Source organism: Larimichthys crocea, chromosome XVI (assembly GCF_000972845.2).
Source record: "Larimichthys crocea isolate SSNF chromosome XVI, L_crocea_2.0, whole genome shotgun sequence".
Classification (NCBI taxonomy): domain Eukaryota; kingdom Metazoa; phylum Chordata; class Actinopteri; family Sciaenidae; genus Larimichthys; species Larimichthys crocea.
This window is the reverse complement of record NC_040026.1, coordinates 10,610,108-10,630,423: the sequence shown is the minus strand read 5'-3', so window position 1 is coordinate 10,630,423 and position 20,316 is coordinate 10,610,108. Positions and strand designations below refer to the sequence as shown.

Genomic DNA, 20,316 nt, shown 5'->3' with positions numbered 1-20,316 from the left:
TCGTCCGGGCCGCTGTGACCGGATATGACTCGCAGGGCTCGGGGCGCTGCAGCTTCCAAACTGTGGGCGTTTTTTTTTTCCTCAATCTTGACTCCAGAGTTTTTTTTTTTCCTGGGTGTTGCCTTCCTGGATTACAACTTTAGACTTCCAATTGGTGAAGTAAGAGGCACAAGTCGGATCATTTCTTTAAAGGACGACATTTCTAACTTTGTTTTGGACTCGCACACTTTGTTTGGACTTTTTCAAACAAACGGGACCGGCGCATTTTTTATTATTTATTTAGCCGCCGTTAGCTCGCTAAGCTAACCGAGCTCGACCCGCTGTAACGCTGACTGTGGGCTGCTAGCGAGAGAGAGAGCCGCCCGATGCAGGCCATTAAGTGTGTGGTGGTGGGGGACGGGTGAGTTTAACTATCCTTTTCTCTTTGTTTAACCTGTGAAACTTTAACACGCACGGTGAGGGTTTAATAAAAGCCAACATAGTTGACCCAGTTACCAACAGTTGGCTAGCGGCTAACGAGCCTCAGATAACACGCCAAGTTTGAGCGACAGCTGTTGTTGTGCCCGCTGCCGCTGCCCGGTCCAGCTGGGTCAGACAGATTTATCGCCGTGCTCCGGTGAGGTGTGACTGGATGGGTCACAGCATGTCGTTTATTAGACACGACGCAGGCTGCAAAGCTAAAGCTACCTGATAGCTCGTCCCGTGTGGAAGTTATTGGCTTGTTTGCTCTTGAATTGATTTGCTCTGGTGTGTCGTTCATTAAGCTCAGCATGCAGCCGCTTCAAAGCGTCATTCAATGTTTTATTATATGGGATATTAAAATTACAACCGAGACACACCCTGACCCAATATAACCCAGAGATGTTTTTTTTAAAAGTAGCTGGTGACATAGTGTGACCTCAATGCTCAATAACCCAAATGATCCAGTCCAGTTTAAGGATGATTTAAATGTTACATGATACATTTCTTAGAAAGAAACTGAGTTTTATTGTAATATTCAAGTTTAAAAACATGTAAATAAAAGTGTTGCGTGCATGAAACACATGAAAAAGTCTATAAAGTTAATGTCTGTTCTCGGTTGACCTCAAATCCTAATTTAAACACCTCATCACAGACTGATATTTGATTTCTTGTTTTAAGATTTTGAAAACAAGCTTGCCATAATTTCTAGTTTTAACACTTTATTGTATTAATGTTTGAAAGTTGCATTAAACGTGCTATAAATTGTACTGAAGAATGTGTTGTAATTAACACAAAGGTGAGAATAAATCAAGCAGCACTCCTACTGTATTTTCTCTGTCAAATCTTCCCAATATAACCCTGAGATTTATTTATTTATTTTAAAGTAGGTGATGACTTGGGCTGATCTATATACTCCATAACCCAAATGATCCAATCCGTTTTGGGGATGATATAAAACAGGGCAAAAATCTTTATGCATCGCCAGCAAATGTTTGGTATTTTTTTACACGATACATTTCTTAAAAATAAACTCTGAATAAAAACAAACGGAGCACAGGCATGACTCAGATAAAGCTGTGTTTGAGCAGAGCTTTACATATTTATTTATTGTTTATATATTTTCAATTTGTAGCACAAAATGTAAATGTTATAAGAAATGTTTGCTTAAAACTAAAATGAAGAATAAAATGAAATGAATAGAGATCAGTTAGTTTCTGTATTTGGTTGACCTCAAATCTTAATTTAAACATCTTAATACAGACTGATATTTGATTTCTGGTTGGACAAGCCGTCACTTCCATGTAGTCGTTTTGACCGTATTAATGGATGAAATTTGTGCTATTACATACTATAAAATGTTGTTGTTGTTGCTGTGATTCACCGAAGAATACACTGTAATTAACACCGCTGTAAGAATAAATCAAGCAGCACTCTGATTATTGTTTTTTCTCTGTCAAATCTTCCCTCCTCTCTTCTCCTTTCTAATCTCAGGGCTGTGGGTAAAACATGCCTGCTCATCAGCTACACTACCAATGCCTTCCCTGGAGAGTACATCCCCACAGTGTAAGTAACACACACAGGCACCTCACGCGAATAGCTGTGACACGGAGATGGAGATGTGGCGAGGTTCGGTGCGATAGGAAGATAGCATTGATACTTTTATCAGCATTTTTGTACCATTGTAAAATGTTGTCTTATGCTTAATTTGATCTCCGCCTCCCTCCCTACAGATTTGACAACTACTCTGCCAATGTGATGGTTGACGGGAAACCAGTGAACCTGGGCCTGTGGGATACAGCAGGACAGGAGGACTATGACAGGCTCAGGCCTCTGTCCTACCCACAGACAGTATGTATATAACTATGCATTCATACGCAGTACTAACATCTGCTGCAATATACAGACTAGTATCAGCCACACAATGTTAGCATGGACACTGTTTTCACTTTGCCAGCACTGATTCGGAGTTATTCACTGGCTTGTAATGCTTTAGACAGAGTCTGTGCACTCTGCAGAGTAGAGCCTTGTATCCACAGTACCTATACACTGTCTGGAGGACGGCTGGAGGAAGTGAAAGGGAGCCCTTGTTTGCACTTTTTGTCCTTACAACAAACTGGCCTCTGTGCCAAGACTCACAGGGAGCTGAAGGGGAGAGGGGCTGTTTGTATTTAACCTACATAGTCCAGATTTGTCTAGCTGTGTGAACCCTCATGTCTGACCATTTAGAGTCTATTAAGTCAATATTGTAAATGTTTTTTTTTTTTTATGTTTTATAATTACATTTTGTAATTTTTCCTCCTCAGGATGTGTTCCTGATTTGCTTTTCACTAGTCAGTCCAGCCTCCTTTGAAAACGTCCGTGCCAAGGTGAGAAAAACATCTGAGGTTTGCTACATCTGTCAGTGACGGTCATTTTTTAATAAGCGTTTTCCATGAAATGTTTTGATCTGATCAGTGGATGAAGGAATTGACATTTTTGACATTAAACTCTTCAACTAACAGATATATAAACTTGATTTGAAATCCTAAAGGATTATTGCGGTTTAAAACATCTAAACTAAACAAAAAAAATCCCTTAATCACCCATTACTCACAGTACTTTATTATTTGCTCTAGTCATAAACGTGTGGTCCTGAAATATATAAATATAACAGGAGGCAGAAATGCAAAATTTCAGGCAAAAACTGTTAATGTTGGTCACCAGCAAGAAAATCTTTGTTTACCATAAATTGTCTCTCAGCATATGGGGCTTTGTATTGTTTTATAGAAATGTATGTTTTTTTTCTTTGTCGTTTTAATGCTACCTCAGCTGTATCAGTTAAATTGAAGGAGATTATTTAGAGGTCAGTTGGTACAGTAGCAGGAATAAATGTCATTCACTGTACCAGCAGGACTGAGAATTATTCAGCGTTGGTGAACGTTTGTGTCGTCTTGTTGCCCCTGAATTCCTCAAAGGTCACATCTTGTTGAATTTGAATGAGTACCGCAGAGAGAAATCTATTCTTTTAACAACCCACATACTTTCCACACTGTCTGCCATGCTGTCCATCTGCATCCTGCAACCTCTGACTGTGTCTTCCACGCTCCCCAGTGGTACCCTGAGGTGAGACATCATTGCCCCAACACACCCATCATCCTGGTGGGCACCAAGCTGGACCTGAGAGACGACAAGGACACTATCGAAAAACTCAAGGAGAAGAAGCTCTCCCCCATTATTTACCCTCAGGGCTTGGCCATGGCTAAGGAAATAAGTCAGTTTTAACACTACACATACACAAATGCAATATCTAACTAATATGAATTTCTATTAATGTTTTTAATCTTTTTTTTTTTATGGAGTCTTTTGTAAAGATGCTATTAAGTTTTGCTAAAAAGAGAAATGTCACATTTTCTAATTACAACATAGTGCAAATTTTATTGGGTTCATACACGTATGATGGTGCTCATTTTATTGCAGAGAATGTGCAGCAGTGCTTAATCCTTAGATAATTAGAAAAAGAGTTCAATTTAAGGGCTTGGAATTATTAAAATATCTTAACTATAGCAACATAAGACTGGATTTGTTTACCGTTATTATTGGAGGTTTTATTCTGACGCACTGTAAAATTAGATGGTGACATTTCCACTTAACATCCTTGAAGGCAAATGTCATGAATATTGTAATTTCACTAGAACCTGTGAGCGAGACCAGTAATGAGTTTTTTTAGTTTCACTTGTTGTATTTGACACGTTTGCATCATATTCTCTGGAACTCAAAGATGCTGGACACAGTCATCATAATCTTTCCATAGCGTAGGGGCACTTCACTGGAAAAGGAGGTTATGAAAGTATTATTTAGTCATTATGGTTCATTTAAAATCTATTTCCAGCTACCATGTTATAGGGTATTAAAAAGCAATGTGTGTTTTGAACCCTGTTTAGCCTAAAGTGTGGAAGGTTTTTGTTTGGGATCAGTCTTTCCCGTCTTACTCAAGCCTTAAAATATTTTTTGGGGCTGTATTATTATGCTATTCAAACAAAAACAAGCAGTCTTGCTGACTTTGCTTTCTCTCCCTATCTCTCTCTCTCCCTCTCCCCTGCTCGCCAGGCTCAGTGAAGTACCTGGAGTGCTCAGCTTTGACGCAGCGCGGCCTTAAGACAGTGTTCGACGAAGCCATCAGGGCGGTCCTGTGCCCCCCACCCATCAAGAAGAGGAAGAGGAAGTGCAGAATACTGTAAAAGAATGAATCCCAGGGAGTAGAAAGTATGATTGCAGTCAGAACTCACTTATTCAGAGGGAAGATGATGATGACTGGGTTCCCCAAATATCTATTCACACCCTGTGTCCTTGCTTACATAGAAGCTCTGGTAGATCAGACTTCCATCTGGAAGAACTTGACAGATTTAAGCAGCGTTGAAGGTTTCCTGTCAGATTTGACGTCTGGTTGCTTACATCTGTTTAGTCCTTTCAGATCGACGGGAATGAAGTGACTTTGCTAAGGCTTTGGGGGATGGGAGGGTGGGAGGTTGGGTTGATTTTAGGATCTGGGGTTGATTAAGGAGAAAGAGGGAGGATTATACAAACAAACATTCATGTTATTTTTCTCTGACATTGTGAAGAAACACTACTTGAACGTGATTTTTTTTTTTCTTTTTTTAAATCATGAAAGTACCGTAGATTTAACTCCATAAGAGAAGGAGGTCCTGCACTGCACTCTTTCCCCAACACACTAAGAGATTCCTGCTGCCTTGAAGAAATTTTACTTTAATTAAAAAAAAAGTTCTTTTAAGGAGCTAATTTCTCCTTTTTGTCATCGTCAGTCTTTTGTCGGCTGTGGTTGACGGACCGTTTTGTTTACATGTGTCATCTGACTAGGCTGAAGTGTTGCCAAAACTCAGTCAACGGTCATCGCTTTGTAGTCGACACTAAAATGTTGTTTCACTCTCTTTATAATTTTGTTTTAATCTGTACGAGATCATGCAGTCATGTTTTAAAAAAAAAAAATGGTTTAACCCTTAAAAGACTTAAGCGTAGCAGCTGCTAAGATAAGAAATAATTACTGTCTACAATTAATGAGCATTAAAAACAGTCTCTGCTAAGTATTTAACAGGTAATTATCTTATTTTGGTCCTTAAAGCTTTCTAGATGAATCCATTGCTCTCTTCTCACTATGTGTTAAGTGAACACAGTATTTTATGACTGACCGTCGGGCATGTGAAGGTGCAGTGCAGCCAATGTTGTTGTGCTGGTTCATTCTTGATCTTTCTGTAAAGGTTTTATCATTTTCAAGTCAGTGCTCAGAAAGTGCTTTTGATATTCAGGCTTTTTTCTCAGTATGTCCATATTGCTATCACGATGGTGTTTAACCGCATCGACCCCCATCTATTACTATGAAGTCTATGAGCCAGTGTATTAGCACTCGAAGGTTGATTTTAATATCTTTTATTGTACAACGTGACCATGAGAAGTAACTATTCAGCGCAACGCATTTTATTTTGAAAGGAGCAATGATCAAGTTGCATGGACTCTGGACTCATTTAATCAGTGTTTTAATGGCGCAGTGGAAGTGCACTCTTAGATTTACTTTCTTGCTACATGTGGTTTCATTTTCACATAGTAATATGCAGATTTTTTTTCCTTTTTTTTTATTTTTAAAAAAAGCAAATAAACTCATTGAAAATGCTCAGTTGTATTCTTTTTATTCTGTGCAAACATTGATCAGTCTATGAAATGTAAGACAAGAGTGTCAATTTCTTTCTTAAAGATCCAGTGTGAAAGATTTAGGAGTATCTATTAGTAGGAATGGAACACACTATTCATAAGTATGTTTTCATTAGTGTATAATCACCTGAAAATAAGAATCATTGTGTTTTTGTTGCCTTAAAACGAGCCCTTTATATCTACAGTGAGAGCGGGTCCTCTTCCACAGAGTCCGCCATATTTAATGGCCATTTATCTACAGTAGCCCAGAACAGACAAACCAAACTCTGTTCTAGATATGGCTAAGAAAAGGGGAGAGAGGCCACGCACAAAATCCAAACACACTGGACCTTTAAACCCAGTAATATGTCTTCAAAGTGTTTGTATTCATTTGCTAACCAACAAGCTAAAACACAAAGAAAATTGTCTTACAACAACAACAAAAAATCACATTTGAGAAGCAGGAACCAGCCTAATGATTGACATTTTTAACCATGGTAGTGACATCACTCACAGGACGGCAGTGTTAACACAAATTACTATAAAAGCTAAAGACAGTCCTCCTGCTTTGCTCATTTGCTAATATTGGCATGGTGAACATTACACGTGATAAATGTCAAATGTTAGTATTTAGCTCAAAACACCACTGTGCCTAACTAGCATTGCTACAGTCTCTTTAAATTGCTCGATAAATTCTTTAAACAGATTTTCAGAAGTACTGCACTCTCTCTCTTTTTGACAATGATTAATCAACTAGCCGCCTCAGTATTAGATACTTTCATCAGGTTATATAGCAGTGGCTTTCTTTTTTTTTTATTTAGGGTGAATGCACCAAAGTAAAATCTAGATTATTTGCTGTCCTCTTTCTTGATAATCAGCTTGAGTCCTACAGAGGGCAAACAGAGAGGTCAAGATTTAAACACATGGCCTCTTCATGGTTGCTTGGCTTGGTTAAGGACTGGCGCTGTAATGGCGACAGGCAGCAGCAGCAGTGTGCAGAGTGAGAGTGTTGTCTTTTAACGTTTAACCTGTTTTTATTGTCCCTACTGACCTGGACTTTAAGTGATCTGCGTGTGACGGTCATAGCAATGACTCACCTCAGTTTGACGGGTTGTTTTATCCTTTTCACACTAATTAACCAACCAAAGTGACATGACTCAATACAGAGTACTTCAAAAACAAGCTAAAAAGGAACTTAAGCTTGCAAATTTGAATTATAAGGACAAAGTAGAGAACATGCTGAGCACATTTTGGCACTAGTGTCGCTGCTGACGTACAACGACCGTGAACATGGACCTATTTTTTTAGGGGGGGTTGGTTTATTTTGGCCGCAGATTCTGCCTGATTAAATGCAGAACAAACAGACACTAAAACTATTCTGTTCCTGCTGCTCTAGGCTTTTTTTTAATAACTCAATGTGAGATGTGGAACTTTTATGTAGTATGTATTTATTTTGTCTTTCACTGATTGCTGTTGTTTGTTTGTATATGTGTTATTTATGTTACATCTTGCTGCTGGACAACAAATTTCCCCTCGGGGAAGATTCCTTGAACCTTGAAGCTTGAAATACCAGCTCAGCAGATACTGCATCTTCAACTCCCATTCCTGTTGTAAAGCATAAAACAAAAAGATGAAAACTGGATTCTTAATTTACTAAATTGGAAAAATAATGTACTTTCACATGGCCATGACTAAGTCTACATTAAGTAGGGCTTACCAAGGGATTTGAACACAGTCGTCTTGTCTCGGTGGGCAGGTTTTGTCCCATTTATAACCTCTCCAAGCTCTGCAAACACCTCAGCCTGACAACAGAGGATCTACAGTCGTACTTTTTCTACACATATTCAGTAAAGGGAGCCAGTAACACACACCTAAGTTATTATATTTAGTGAGACGGTTAGGAACTACATCAGCGGACTGACCCCAGAGAGGATGATGTCACCGGACTCGGCCATTGCTCCCTCTCTGCTGTCAGTGTACACCACCGCCTCCTTCATCATCACGTCGTCCAACTCCCGCCAGTTTGGCCTGCAAGCTCCCACTGCTGCTCAGCAACAGAAAAGACAGACAGTGGAAAATATGAAGAGGGACACAATTCACAGTATTTTTTTTTTTTTTTTACTGCATCCATATTGCTTTACCCAAAACACTTCAAAGGAGTTTTAAACTGTGTGCCCCCTAAATACTGACTTATTTACGAGATGCAGATCTAAAAATCCCACCAGCTTCCTCTTTAATTATTTCTTCTTACCTGCCACGTGGGCTCCTGGTTTCACCCACTGACCAAAGAGCACTGGCTCTGTACATCTGGTTACTGTCACTATGGCATCCGCTCCCCTCACTGCTTCCTCCACTGAGTCACAGATCTTCACCGGACCACTCACAGACTGAGAAAACTTCTCCACCCACTTTCTTGTGCGGCTCCAGACACGCACCTGTAGAGAAGATCCAGGTGAAGTATGAACAAACATGATTTGTATATAAAACTAATTTAAAACAATAATCATGACAAGTCAGCAACCCCCAAACTTAGAAGGACTGTGAGCATAACGCACTTGATATCTTGTTTGTTAAATTAACATGTTAATTTGTGACCAGGCTAGCAGTTTCCCCTTGTTTTAAGTGGTAATCAAATGGTTAAACTGATACCTTTAAGGTAAATTAAGCAAGTAGGACTTCATACAGGAAATGTTTTTTTGTGTGTGTGTGTGTGAATTTGATGGACAATCTTTTCTCATTGTTCCACGTTGTAAATAAAGTGGGACACCATATTTAATATTACAATATGCATTGAACAAAAATAATATTCTGTACATATAATGGGCTAACAGCCTGGATAAGGGATGCTAAACTTGCTTTTGGAAAATGACTAGAGGCCAGGGAACAGTTAAGACACAAACATTAATGTAATATAACAGATAACATTAGGATCACTGATGAGGTAGAATAAGAGGACTTCAAAGTCATAATCATTTTCTTGGTCTGCTACCAGGCAGGAACTCATCTACACTGAAGCTCACATATTTGACCTATTTGTTATATGGAGCCGATTTAGGACCAAATGTTTGATCATTTGAAAAAAATAAAATTGAAAAATGAAACAAAGTTTTTATCTTAAACTTATTAAAAATACAAGAATGTTTAAGATTAAAAATAAATAAGATTTTTCACATTCATATATTTTTTTATACTTAGATTCTTTTAGTTTTTTCAGTTGCATATTTTATGTTTTACAATTTTATTTTTGCCAGTTTGATTTTTTTTTTTTCTTCTGCTTTTAGATTTTTGGCACTGATCTGGCGTGGGCGGGAAATGAACTGAAAGTGTGTGGAATCAAGAACGACAGCATACCAAGGAAGGCTGACAACCTTTTTCAATCATGTTGCCTTCAAGACACTTGTGTGTGATCCAATGTTTTCTATACACCAAATTCACATGGCAGTGATGAATCTTCAGAGAGGGTGGGGTAAATCAACAAGCCTAAACATTCAACAATCAGCCAGTGGTGTATGAGCATTCTGCCGGTTTCTTCATGTGCATGCTTTTTCAGACACATGAGAATCCACATCTTTGATTACATATTCTGATAAGCTTCTGTTCAGACTCGCTTACTGTCACATCTACAAGAAATGTTTTAACTGTACCTCTTTAAATGAGAACATTTCAGTGAACACATTGTAATGGCTCAGGGCCTGGTGGCCACTCCCCAAGATTGCCAGCACTTCTGCATCAGGACGCATCAGCAGCTGTGTGTCAAATATACAGCAGGGCAGAAGAGTGTCAAAGATAGAACAGCAGTGCAAAGTCAGAGAACAGGGAGTGTGAACACATGTTGGAAAAAAAAAAGTACCTTAGCAGAGATGGCTGAGGCTGCAGCTGTCCTCATCCTGGTGATGACTTCTCCATCCATGACCTGCAGGTTCAAATCAAGTCAGGTCAATTTTATTTATCAATGCTGCCATATGTACAGGACATAGTGTTCCCCTAATACACAAGTTTAAAGATAGGTTGGAATGTTGGAAACAAGCCATCCTCGTTGCAGTAGTGTCAGAGTAATCTGTGCATGCATTAGTTTTACTCACAGCCTTTACATTCCCATATTCTGGATCCAGCAGCACCACTGTGGCTTGCGTGGCTGGCAGAGATGAACCTTTCTTCCTGTCGTAAAAACACACTAACTTTGTGCTCAGGACTCCGTCATTCTCCATGTATGTCGGCATCGATCCCATGAAGCTGTAAAAGTAAACGAGCGTCAGTCAGCAGTAACAACACATGGTTAATGTTTCATTTGTTCCATCTGCACTTGATGCACGCATGCATGCCTACCCGCGGTGTTTCTGCAGGGGCACTGTACTGCGCACAGGCTGGATCACCTCTGCGCTGTCCCGTCTGGAGAACTTCCCCAAAGCTTCCTCCAGACGTGGGACCAGATCTCTGTAACGCAACAGGCGCTCGACTTCATCTTTCCATATGATGATAGGAGGTCCGGCCATCGTGGCTGCTGCAGATAAAATGTGGAGGCGTCAAGTTTGGTCCGAACTTCGACTCGTTGACCCTGTATGCGAGCTGCATTCAAGAGCCGCAGACGGGCTCTTTAAACGCGGAGATGGGAGGAGTGGCACAAACACCAGCAAGAAGTTAATAAATTATTTTGCTTGATATTTGCTGATAAGTAAAAGGGCAGAATTATTCCAAGAAAAAAAAAAGGTACAAGAATTAAAAGTCATTTTGCAGAATTGCTTCTATCAGTGTTTCACAGACCAGTGCTGGTTTTATGTAGTAATAGAAATATGTAGATTTAAAGCAGTGGTTTAAACACACATTTGACGTCTTTTATTTGAGTATTTCCATTTTAAGACACTTTAAAGAAGTCCTTTACATTTCAGAGACAAATATTATACTTTCCACTTTACCTGAGGCCTTTTTGTCTCCTCTAAAATTATCAAGTTATTAGCAGCTCCAACAAAGAGAGATCTTTTATTTAAATGACTGTAAAAACGTTTACAAACATGTGTAAAGCTATCCTGTTTTCACCTCCATAATTATCCCACAGATGTATTTGTAAGGGTTTGGTGGAGGAACTACCTAACTAAAAAAAACCTAAGTTGAAAGTACATCAGTATTGACAATCTCAATCTGGTGCAGTGCCATCCAAATGTTTGTTAATGTTTAAGTGCCAACCTGCTCTGCAGTATTACGAAATCTCTATGCAGGTTTTCTGTATCACAAAACGGAATTATTATAGCATGAACCAGTCCTGAGCTGAGCAGTCAGGTTTTCATTCAGATTGGGAAATCACTGAAGTTTGTACTGGATTCAGGCAGTTGAATTCTCTCCTTCCGTCTTTTCAGCTGCATATGTGCTGCTGTGTACTTAATGTGCTTGTTTCTTTTTTATCTAATGTGCTATGGACCTTTTATCCTTAAATGTGTCCGAAATAAATAATAAATCATTCAAATAATATTTTTCTACAGAATAAATGCTTTTACTGTTCATACTTTATTTTGCTGTTAATACTTGCGTCTGTACTTTTGCTTAAGTAGGATTTGGAACTTGCAATAAAGTAGTTTTACTTTTACTGAAGGATCTGAGCCCTTCTTCCACCATTAATGTACTTATCACTTTAGCATCATTCATTATGCAGCAGTTTAATGTTGTGCTTAGTCAGGGTATAAAGCATTTTAACAAACTGGACTGTTTCAAATGAGGGCCTGAGAAACATGATGGTAATACCATCCATTCATTTTCTATAACCACTTATCCTCATAGAAATTATAACTATTAATTAAGAGGAACAAAACACAAGGTTTAAATACAAAATTTAATATGAATCACAGGATGCCATGGCAAACTGATACATGAAGTGGACACACTTCTAAAAAGTAAAAAAAAAAGAAAATATAAATGTATAACTGTTTTTTATCAAACAGAAAACAAGATTTTCAATCTGGAATTCATCTCCATTTTTCAGGGAGACAAAAATCACACGAGCAGTCTCTCAATAGCCATTTGCACAGACTGAATCTGCGGCTTGAGCTGAGACCCCTCCTTTATGGTGACTGAGGTAGCGATGACGGGGCGCGACACCCCACAGGCCCTACCCAGGGCCTGCTTGGAGCGGACAAACACGTACGGGACGTTCTTGTCCTCACAGAGCAGTGGCAGGTGGAGAATGATCTCCAGTGGTTCAGCATCAGCGGCCATCACGATAAACTCAGCGATGCCTCTGTTCAGGGTTTTGGTAGCTGGGGAAGAAGTAGATCACAGTAAGTACAATGCATTTTTACATCCCGTACTATGATAAACAGATCTGATAAAACTTTTGGCAGGTTTACACCGGTAACATGAGTTTAAGAACCAGTTCTGAGATACAACACGACCACACTGTATCTTGGTGTCTGATTGTACACAGTCACGCAAAGCGTAGAGACAATATAACTTTGCATCATGAACAAATTATTGTGATGTAATCATATTATTCATTAGCAGCTATGAACCAAAAAATAGGAAATCATAATATCTGAGAAGCTGCATTTGACAAGTATTTGTGATTATGGCTTTTATTGATTAACAATCAGTTATCTCTTGATCCACTAACTGAAGGTGATTTGCTGTAGACATACAGTGACGTCACTTTTCAGGGTCAGGACGTGGTCAGTGCACACATGGTGAGACTCAGCTGTGTTTCTACCGGATAAGACACCACGTTTCACAGACGATCGGATTGCCAGCTTGTGAACCCACAGAGGTTACAGTGTCGTTCTAATGTTCATATTTCCTCACCTTCATTAGCTCCCTTTCTCAGCTGCTTGTAGTTTGAAGCCTGCTGCACCAGGTCCAGGATGGTTTTGGTCAGCGTGGCGTCGGCCAGTGGGTAGGCCTTTGGGTTCACTTGAGCTTCAGTCTGGTCACGGCACATAAAACACAATAAAACCAGATTAAACACAGCAAAGCCAAACACCAAACAAACACGAGTGTGTTATTAGTTCAAAGTTAGTTTAGCTCTGCGAGCTTTCTAGCTCGCTAACAGTTAGCTTCCCTGTTAGCCTGTGGGTTCATTCAGAACAACACTCACCATGGCGACTCGTTTTTCTGCTGTTCCGGCCCTCTCGGCGAAATGCTTCACGGAGGACTATTTAATTTCCCCTGGTGTCGAAAAGGCAACAAGACGAAATGTTTGTTTGCTGTAGGTGAAAGTGTTTTTTAGCGTTAAGAAGTCTCGTGGCTCTGTAACATGCAGCAGGTCCAAACGTTCACCGCACGTGTGTGGTAAAGCGCATGCGCACTGGCAACGCCGCTTAAACACGACCGGAAATGCTTTTTTTCATTCTTTAGCGCGTGTGATTAAAAGCTTGATCAACTTTTATGTAATATATATACACACACACATATATATATGAAATATCAATATAAACAAATTCTACTTTTTGGAAACCATTTTAATAAACAGAAAAATAGAAAAAAGTATATACATATATTTTTATATATTCTTTTTTTAAAAGTATATATATATAACTTTTTATATATACATATATTTTTTATATTCTTTTTTTTAAAAGTATATATATATATATATACTATATAAACTTTTTATATTTCTTTTTAAAGTTATATTATATTATTAAAAACTTTTTTACAAAATCGAAAAACTAATACCTACTTTAATAGTCGGTATATGTTTATATTTGCGCAGTGTGCAGTATTTATATTGCTTATACAATTTTTAATTATTTATTTTTTTATTCTTCTTCTTTTTATTTCCCTTTATAACGTGCAGTCATATACATTCACACATTCAAAGATACAGCACAGGTGTAAGGTAGTCCATGGATTTTGGCATTCCAACAATGTCCAGACAGAGTCCATATTTGAAAGTGGGCAGTGGTATTCATTCACTGAGAGAGAAAATCAATGTACATTATACAAACAATCATTATTCATAACTGAATAGCAGAGCCCCATTATATGATATTTGAACGATAAAACAACAGTTAGACATCGAAACACCAGGGGACAACTAACTGTTACATGTTATGTTATTATATTTTATATTTTTTGTTAAATTGATAATTGTTTATCATTGATTGATTTATTTATTTATTTATTTTGCGAATGTGTGTTACAAGATAAAATGTGTGTATAACATAACATTTCTGTGAGACAGTCAAACAGTCAAACCTTTCACCACTTGATATAACTGAGAAAACGTGTAGGCTGAGACGAAGAGAAGAAACCTCTTAAAGTCAAATATAACAATCTAATAATATAATATTAATTTAGAGATATTGTTTATTTTTTACTGTGCAGCTTGTCACGGTGTTCGTCTCCGTGGCAACAGAGGGCGCGCTCTCATTGGCTCAGCGGTACTTTTGTCAGCAAGGACGGCGCGGTGCTTTCTGGGTAGGGCACTTTCAGGCCGGCCATATTTGCTCCAGCGTCCTGTCTGAAGGAGAGAGGCGATGAAGGGGATCCGGGGACTCAGCCAGCTGTCGGTGAGGAATAACTAACCTAACGTGTATATTTGTGTGTCGGGATAAGTGCACACTCATTATCGATCCATTATAATCTTTATATGATTGACGGACCGTGTAAAACCAGAGTCCTGTGAGGACAAGGTGTGATGAAGAGCAGAGGAGGAAGCAGCCGTCATGACTCTCTCTGTCTAAACCACATTTCTAAACCGATAACGTCAATAAACACTTCACATATCTGCTCAATATACATGTAAACTACTGTTAAAGCCACCACACTGAAGACAAGCTCTATAAGCTGTTAACTAGTCAACACTGAGAGCTTCTTCCACGTCTAATGTTGACGTCAGCTTCACTTATCTTTTCATTCAAAGTGTATTAAACCCTGATATTTCAATGTATGAACAGCTGACAGATGTGTTTTGCATTGTGCATCATCATTAACCAAAAGAGCAACAGTACTTTCTTTTGTAACAAAACTAAGTGGGGGGAAAAAACATATTCCTGCTCAGTAACTACATTTAAAACTCATGGTGAGTTGGATTTTATGTGTATTGAAATAAGAACACAAGTCTGTTCATGTGCTGATTGAAATATTAATATAAATCTGAACTGATTTGTTTGATTTGCTGTGAAATCGTGTAGCTTGGAGATCACACAACAGGTTTATTATCTGTCAGCTGTCATTGAGTAGCTGTTGAGTTTTCAGTTATATCACATGATCTTCATCAGCAGTGGTCGTACAATTATAGATGTTTGAATGTTTTAATTTCTTCTGCCGACGCTCCTGAAGTGACACCAAATAGACTTACTTACTTAAACTAAAAACATCGGTTAGATGTATGGTTTACTGTAACAATAACACAATTACAACAAAATGAAAAATTAGGAAACATACAATATTTTCACAGCATCCATACATCGACAGAAATCATGTCAAAAACATTTAACATCACTGAACCTCTCATTTCACAATCAAGTCATGCCTCTGTTTTCCTCCCTCCTCAAACTCCCCTTGCATTAGTCAGCAACGCGTTAGTTGTAATGTCCCGCTTTCCCATCTTCTCTGTTTTTCCAGACCAGGCTTTACGCGGCCCAGGCTGCCCGTAAGGTGGACTTTACTGGGACCGCTGAACACGTTAAGTTTCAGCCACAGGATGTGCAGGTCAGTGGTTGTTGACTTGTCTTTCTTCTCCACAGAGACGCTTTCATGCGGCTGCCAGAACAGGCCAGTCCCTTGCCAAGCCCCTGGCTGGCGTCAAGCTCTCTCCAGGGGCTGCACACTTCCTCCAGGACGTCCATGTATGTCGCGGGACATGAAGAGATTAGTTGGTTTGGCTAGATAGATACATGTTTATGCTTTAGCCATTTGCCTCTTCTAATTATGTTATGAGTATATGTTAGATGTTAGACATGTTAGAATTCAACAAAATGTTCAAATGATCTTAGATTTTGAAGTGTAAACTGAGGCCTGCATGCTTTAACTACATGTCCAACTTGGTGGCAGTGATGAGGACATCTCTATGTGTGTCCTTCTGTCTAGGTGACCAGACTGCCCAGTGGTCTGGTGATTGCCTCCTTGGAGAACTATTCCCCGGCTTCCAAGATCGGAGTGTTCATCAAGGCTGGCTGTCGTTATGAGACCCCTGAAAACCAGGGGGTCACCCACCTCCTCCGGCTGGCCTCCAGCCTGGTATGATAATGCACATGCTTTTGTTAAGATTATGTGAATGCACCCAGTGTATAATTGCAAGCATTAACATTTTCTGACACAGTTTGTTGACTTGGCATTTGTACTTTTCCAGACAACCAAAGGAGCTTCAGCTTTCAAGATATGCCGTGGTATTGAGGCAGTGGGAGGCAACCTGAGGTCGGTAACCTCCAAGAAAGATCACAAATAAAACCTTCTTCCTTGATCTGTGTTCTTATTTGGATATCTGCATGTTTGTGTTTCTCTGCAGTGTGACTTCAAGCAGAGAGAACATGATCTACACCGTTGACTGTCTGAGAGATGACATGTGAGTTTTTGAATAACATCAGTGTTAAAAAACTCCCGTCTTTGCAGTACAAGTAGCATACTCCTTTTAGACTAGACAGGTAGCTGTAAAGCACTCTTCTTCTACACAAACACCTGTGGATGAGGTCAGCTTGAATTAATGTCACTTACATGAGGGTAGCGTGACTGTGTAGTAGGAATATTCACTGGAGAGGCATATCATTCTGTAGGAGTGGGGTGATGGCACAGTTTCAGCTCTTTATATCACTAACATGTTTTTCTCCCTCATTCGTCTGCAGTGACACAGTGATGGAGTATTTGATCAATGTAACAACAGCCCCAGAGTTCCGGCCATGGGAGGTGTCAGACCTCACGCCCAGGGTGAAGATGGACAAGGCCCAGGCTGCACAGAGTGCTCAGATAGGTGGGTCTTTATTTTCCTTACAATGCACACAGAAATGATGTTTATTTGTCTGACTTTGGACCTCATACCAAACATATTTTTAGATCTATATTTATCTACACATAGATTGATTGATCATAAGAACTACTTTATTTTTTTATTACCACCTACATGCTATAGCACATAGTCAGAAATTCCCTTCACGGCTGAATCAAAGCAGCATATCCCAGATCAGAAAACACTGTTTTACAAGACAAGTCCTGTTACAATTAAAGCTGCAATTCTTGACTATAAACTACAGCACACAGCATTTAGTTTATGAAGTAGTTCTATCTACTTGTTTGTTACAAAACGTAACCAAAAGTCTGATATTAAATTAGACTGCATTAGACAAGTAAGTACGTTTAACAAATCTTTGCTTTAATATCAGAACATTCCAGTTTATGAACTTTCCTCTTTCTGTGTTTTCCAGGTGTGCTTGAAGGTCTGCATGATGCTGCCTACAAGAATGCTCTCTGCAACTCCCTGTATTGTCCTAACCACATGGTTGGCAACATCCAGTCCGAACACGTAAGTATTTTTATTCTTTAGGACTTCTGGTGTTAATACATCAAGTTAAACCTTCTTTCTAATGTTCGTATTTTTTCTTTAGCTGCACCAGTTTGTCCAGAATAATTTCACAAGCGCAAGAATGGCTCTTGTTGGACTTGGTAAGGGTTACTTTCCAATTTAACATAATAACTCTATGATGATATGGGCACTGTTTTTAACTTGATGTGTTTCAATGATGCTGTTTAGTGGAATCTTATCTTAAAGTAAAACACCTGGTGTTATCCTAGAAGACCGTTAAAGTTTCTAATGTTCATCTTTCCTGCAGGTGTCGACCACACAGTGCTGAAGCAAGTCGGGGAGCAATTCCTCAACGTCCGCAGTGGGGCTGGCAGCACAGGGGCCAAGGCTCAGTATCGTGGAGGTGAGCTGAATGTTGGTTGCACTCCACTTGGAGTTTTACTACAGTTTTGATACTTCCACCCCAAGACAATGTAACACCCTGTATGCCTCTCTGTCTTGTCTCCTCCTGCCTCTCTCCAGGTGAGATTCGCATTCCCAGCACCAGCAGCTTCGTCCACTCTGCTGTGGTGAGCCAGTCGGCAGCAGCGGGCACCAGTGAGGCTCTGGCCTTCAGTGTCCTGCAGCATGTACTGGGAGCTGGTCTGCACGTCAAGAGGGGTTCAGGTGTTTCCAGTAAACTGGTCCAAGGTGCTACCAAAGCAACCGCTGACCCCTTTGACGTGAGTGATTGTCAGTTATAAACTCATAAACCAAGCTTTGACTGGCTCAGAATGGGACTATGGCAGTGTTTTGTTCATCTTTACACTGTAAACTATTTAAATCTCATAATTTCAACTTTTTTTTTCTCAACAGGTCAGTGCTTTCAATGCAAGCTACTCTGACTCTGGTCTGTTTGGGATTTACACAATTTCCCAGGCTGCAGCTGCTAGTGACGTGAGTATCCCATAGTCATCATTACACAACTCTGCTCATCGACACAAACTGTTCAACAAAGTAGCTGCGATTCGATATCAAAATAAAACTGGAAATAATAAAATGTGATGTGACGTTATCTGTCCTCTGTCTCTCCAGGTGATTAAGGCTGCTGTTGCCCAGGTGAAGGATGTTGCTGATGGTGGAGTCACAGCTGCTGACCTCACTCGGGCCAAGTAAGATAAACACTGAGAAATGAAGTGTTACATTCACATTTTAGTTTACAAATGTTAAAAAATGAGCCAAATTGAATTAACTGAATTGGTTACTTGCTCAAAACTAGACATCTCACCCAAGTTTCCCACCCAGATTGCAATACAAGATTGCTTGTCCCTGTTCTTTGCAGGGCCCAGCTGAAGGGGCACTTCCTGATGTCTCTGGAGACTTCAGAGGGTCTGCTGGAGAACATGGGGACTCAGGCTCTTGCCGACGGATCCTACTGCTCCCCTGAGGAAGTTTCCAAAAAAATCGACAACGTCTCCTTGACCGACATCGCCAACGTAAGACATTTGGTTCTTGTCAGGGCTTGGTTATTGTGAGAATGTTAAAGAAGCGACGTAGATGCATATTATGGACACAGGGACGTGCACAAACAGCCCATTTGACCTCTTTGACTGAGCTGCCTCTCTGGAGGAAGAGAAAAAAATGTTTGTTTTAGCTGCTGTAAATACGAGTAGCCCATAAGTGCTAAAGTTAGATCCTGTTCAGACAGACTAGATCATTGAAATATTTGCTAAATCTTTCATTTATTGTGTGAAAATGTTGTTGTTTTTTTAATTGATAATAATAACTTGCTGGCTTTTCTTTCCCAGGCTGCCAAGAAATTTGTGACCGGGAAGAAAACAATGGCATCCAGCGGCAACCTTGTGAAAACACCCTTCGTTGACGAGGTCTAAAGCCCTTCTCGTCACCTCGTACTGTCCCTAACTCTGACGACAAAGCAGAATTTGTTTCCTCTACATTTTCACACACACACAAAAAAAAAAACAGTCATCACTTTTTGGTTCTGGGAGATATAATGTCATAACACCACTGGGTATTTCTGGGTGTTTTAACAGTATTTTTCAGCTGATGGTACTCTGTTATTCATCTGTCCACATTAACTGTATAGCTGATGTAAAATAAATAAATTCTATCTACCTTACACAGTTTTAACTGTTTTGTGTTGTCCATTAATTTCTATCTACTTATCTGGGGTGTGGTCACAGTGGCAGCAGGACATTTTCAGACATCTCTCTCCCCAGCATTGCAGCTATGGGGGATCCCAAGGTGTTCTCAAACCAGATGGGCTATGTAGTCCCTCTAGCGGGTTCTGGGTCTGACTGGGGGTCTCCTCCAAAGGAAGGCACTTCAGCAGCTGGACTCAGACATCCGAGCTTCTAATCTGGTCTCTAAGGCTGAGCCAGCCTATGGAGGAAACTTATTTTGGCCGCTTGCATCCTCAATATCGTTCTTTCAGTCTCTACCCAAAGCTCATGACCATAGGCATGGGTTGGAACGTAGATGGACTGGAAAATGGAGAGCTGTACCTTCAGCTGTCGGGTACAGTGACTCCAACCTGTTGATCCATTTCACGCTCCATTTTCCCTCGTGAACAAGAAGCTGAGATACTTGGAACAACTTCACTTTTGGCATCAACTTGCTCCTAAGCCAGAGTGAGCACGATAAAGCGTGTACGTTTTAACTCAAGGTCTACTCACTTGTTCTGCAGTGGTTGTGCTTTTAAACGCATCAGACTAAAAAAAAATGAACCTTCAGGT

The 20,316-nt window shown here is 39.8% G+C and overlaps 4 protein-coding genes across 5 annotated transcripts; 2 read left to right on the top strand and 2 right to left on the bottom strand.

Annotated features, from left to right (window-relative positions):
• The first annotated feature begins 9 nt into the window (after window positions 1-9).
• On the top strand, window positions 10-6,127 carry LOC104918062 (Rac family small GTPase 1). Its single transcript, XM_010729684.3, has 6 exons — window positions 10-400; window positions 1,954-2,025; window positions 2,193-2,310; window positions 2,766-2,828; window positions 3,553-3,712; window positions 4,549-6,127. The coding sequence occupies exons 1-6, from the start codon at window positions 366-368 to the stop codon at window positions 4,677-4,679; spliced, it is 579 nt and encodes a 192-aa protein (XP_010727986.1). The 5' UTR covers window positions 10-365; the 3' UTR covers window positions 4,680-6,127.
• Window positions 6,128-6,508: 381 nt separating this feature from the next.
• Window positions 6,509-10,735, bottom strand: crym (crystallin, mu). Its single transcript, XM_019272092.2, has 8 exons — window positions 10,468-10,735; window positions 10,224-10,374; window positions 9,992-10,054; window positions 9,786-9,887; window positions 8,393-8,576; window positions 8,064-8,185; window positions 7,859-7,943; window positions 6,509-7,746 (listed from the first exon to the last, which is right to left on the bottom strand). The coding sequence occupies exons 1-8, from the start codon at window positions 10,632-10,634 to the stop codon at window positions 7,643-7,645; spliced, it is 978 nt and encodes a 325-aa protein (XP_019127637.1). The 5' UTR covers window positions 10,635-10,735; the 3' UTR covers window positions 6,509-7,642.
• Window positions 10,736-11,943: 1,208 nt separating this feature from the next.
• On the bottom strand, window positions 11,944-13,441 carry LOC104918064 (small nuclear ribonucleoprotein 13). The gene is made up of 3 exons (XM_010729686.3): window positions 13,217-13,441; window positions 12,925-13,045; window positions 11,944-12,386 (listed from the first exon to the last, which is right to left on the bottom strand). The coding sequence occupies exons 1-3, from the start codon at window positions 13,217-13,219 to the stop codon at window positions 12,124-12,126; spliced, it is 387 nt and encodes a 128-aa protein (XP_010727988.1). The 5' UTR covers window positions 13,220-13,441; the 3' UTR covers window positions 11,944-12,123.
• A 1,064-nt stretch (window positions 13,442-14,505) lies between these two features.
• uqcrc2b (ubiquinol-cytochrome c reductase core protein 2b) lies at window positions 14,506-19,531 on the top strand. Of its 2 annotated transcripts, none has more exons than XM_010729689.3 (14): window positions 14,506-14,633; window positions 15,691-15,777; window positions 16,156-16,305; window positions 16,418-16,482; window positions 16,574-16,630; window positions 16,908-17,032; window positions 17,484-17,581; window positions 17,664-17,721; window positions 17,889-17,984; window positions 18,104-18,303; window positions 18,437-18,517; window positions 18,656-18,732; window positions 18,903-19,056; window positions 19,369-19,531. In XM_010729689.3, the coding sequence occupies exons 1-14, from the start codon at window positions 14,601-14,603 to the stop codon at window positions 19,450-19,452; spliced, it is 1,365 nt and encodes a 454-aa protein (XP_010727991.1). In that variant the 5' UTR covers window positions 14,506-14,600; the 3' UTR covers window positions 19,453-19,531. The 2 variants fall into 2 exon arrangements, with proteins under 2 accessions (XP_010727991.1, XP_010727989.2); XM_010729687.3 differs by lacking the exon at window positions 15,691-15,777 and adding an exon at window positions 15,813-15,914 and having other exon boundaries at window positions 14,526-14,633.
• Window positions 19,532-20,316: the final 785 nt, after the last annotated feature.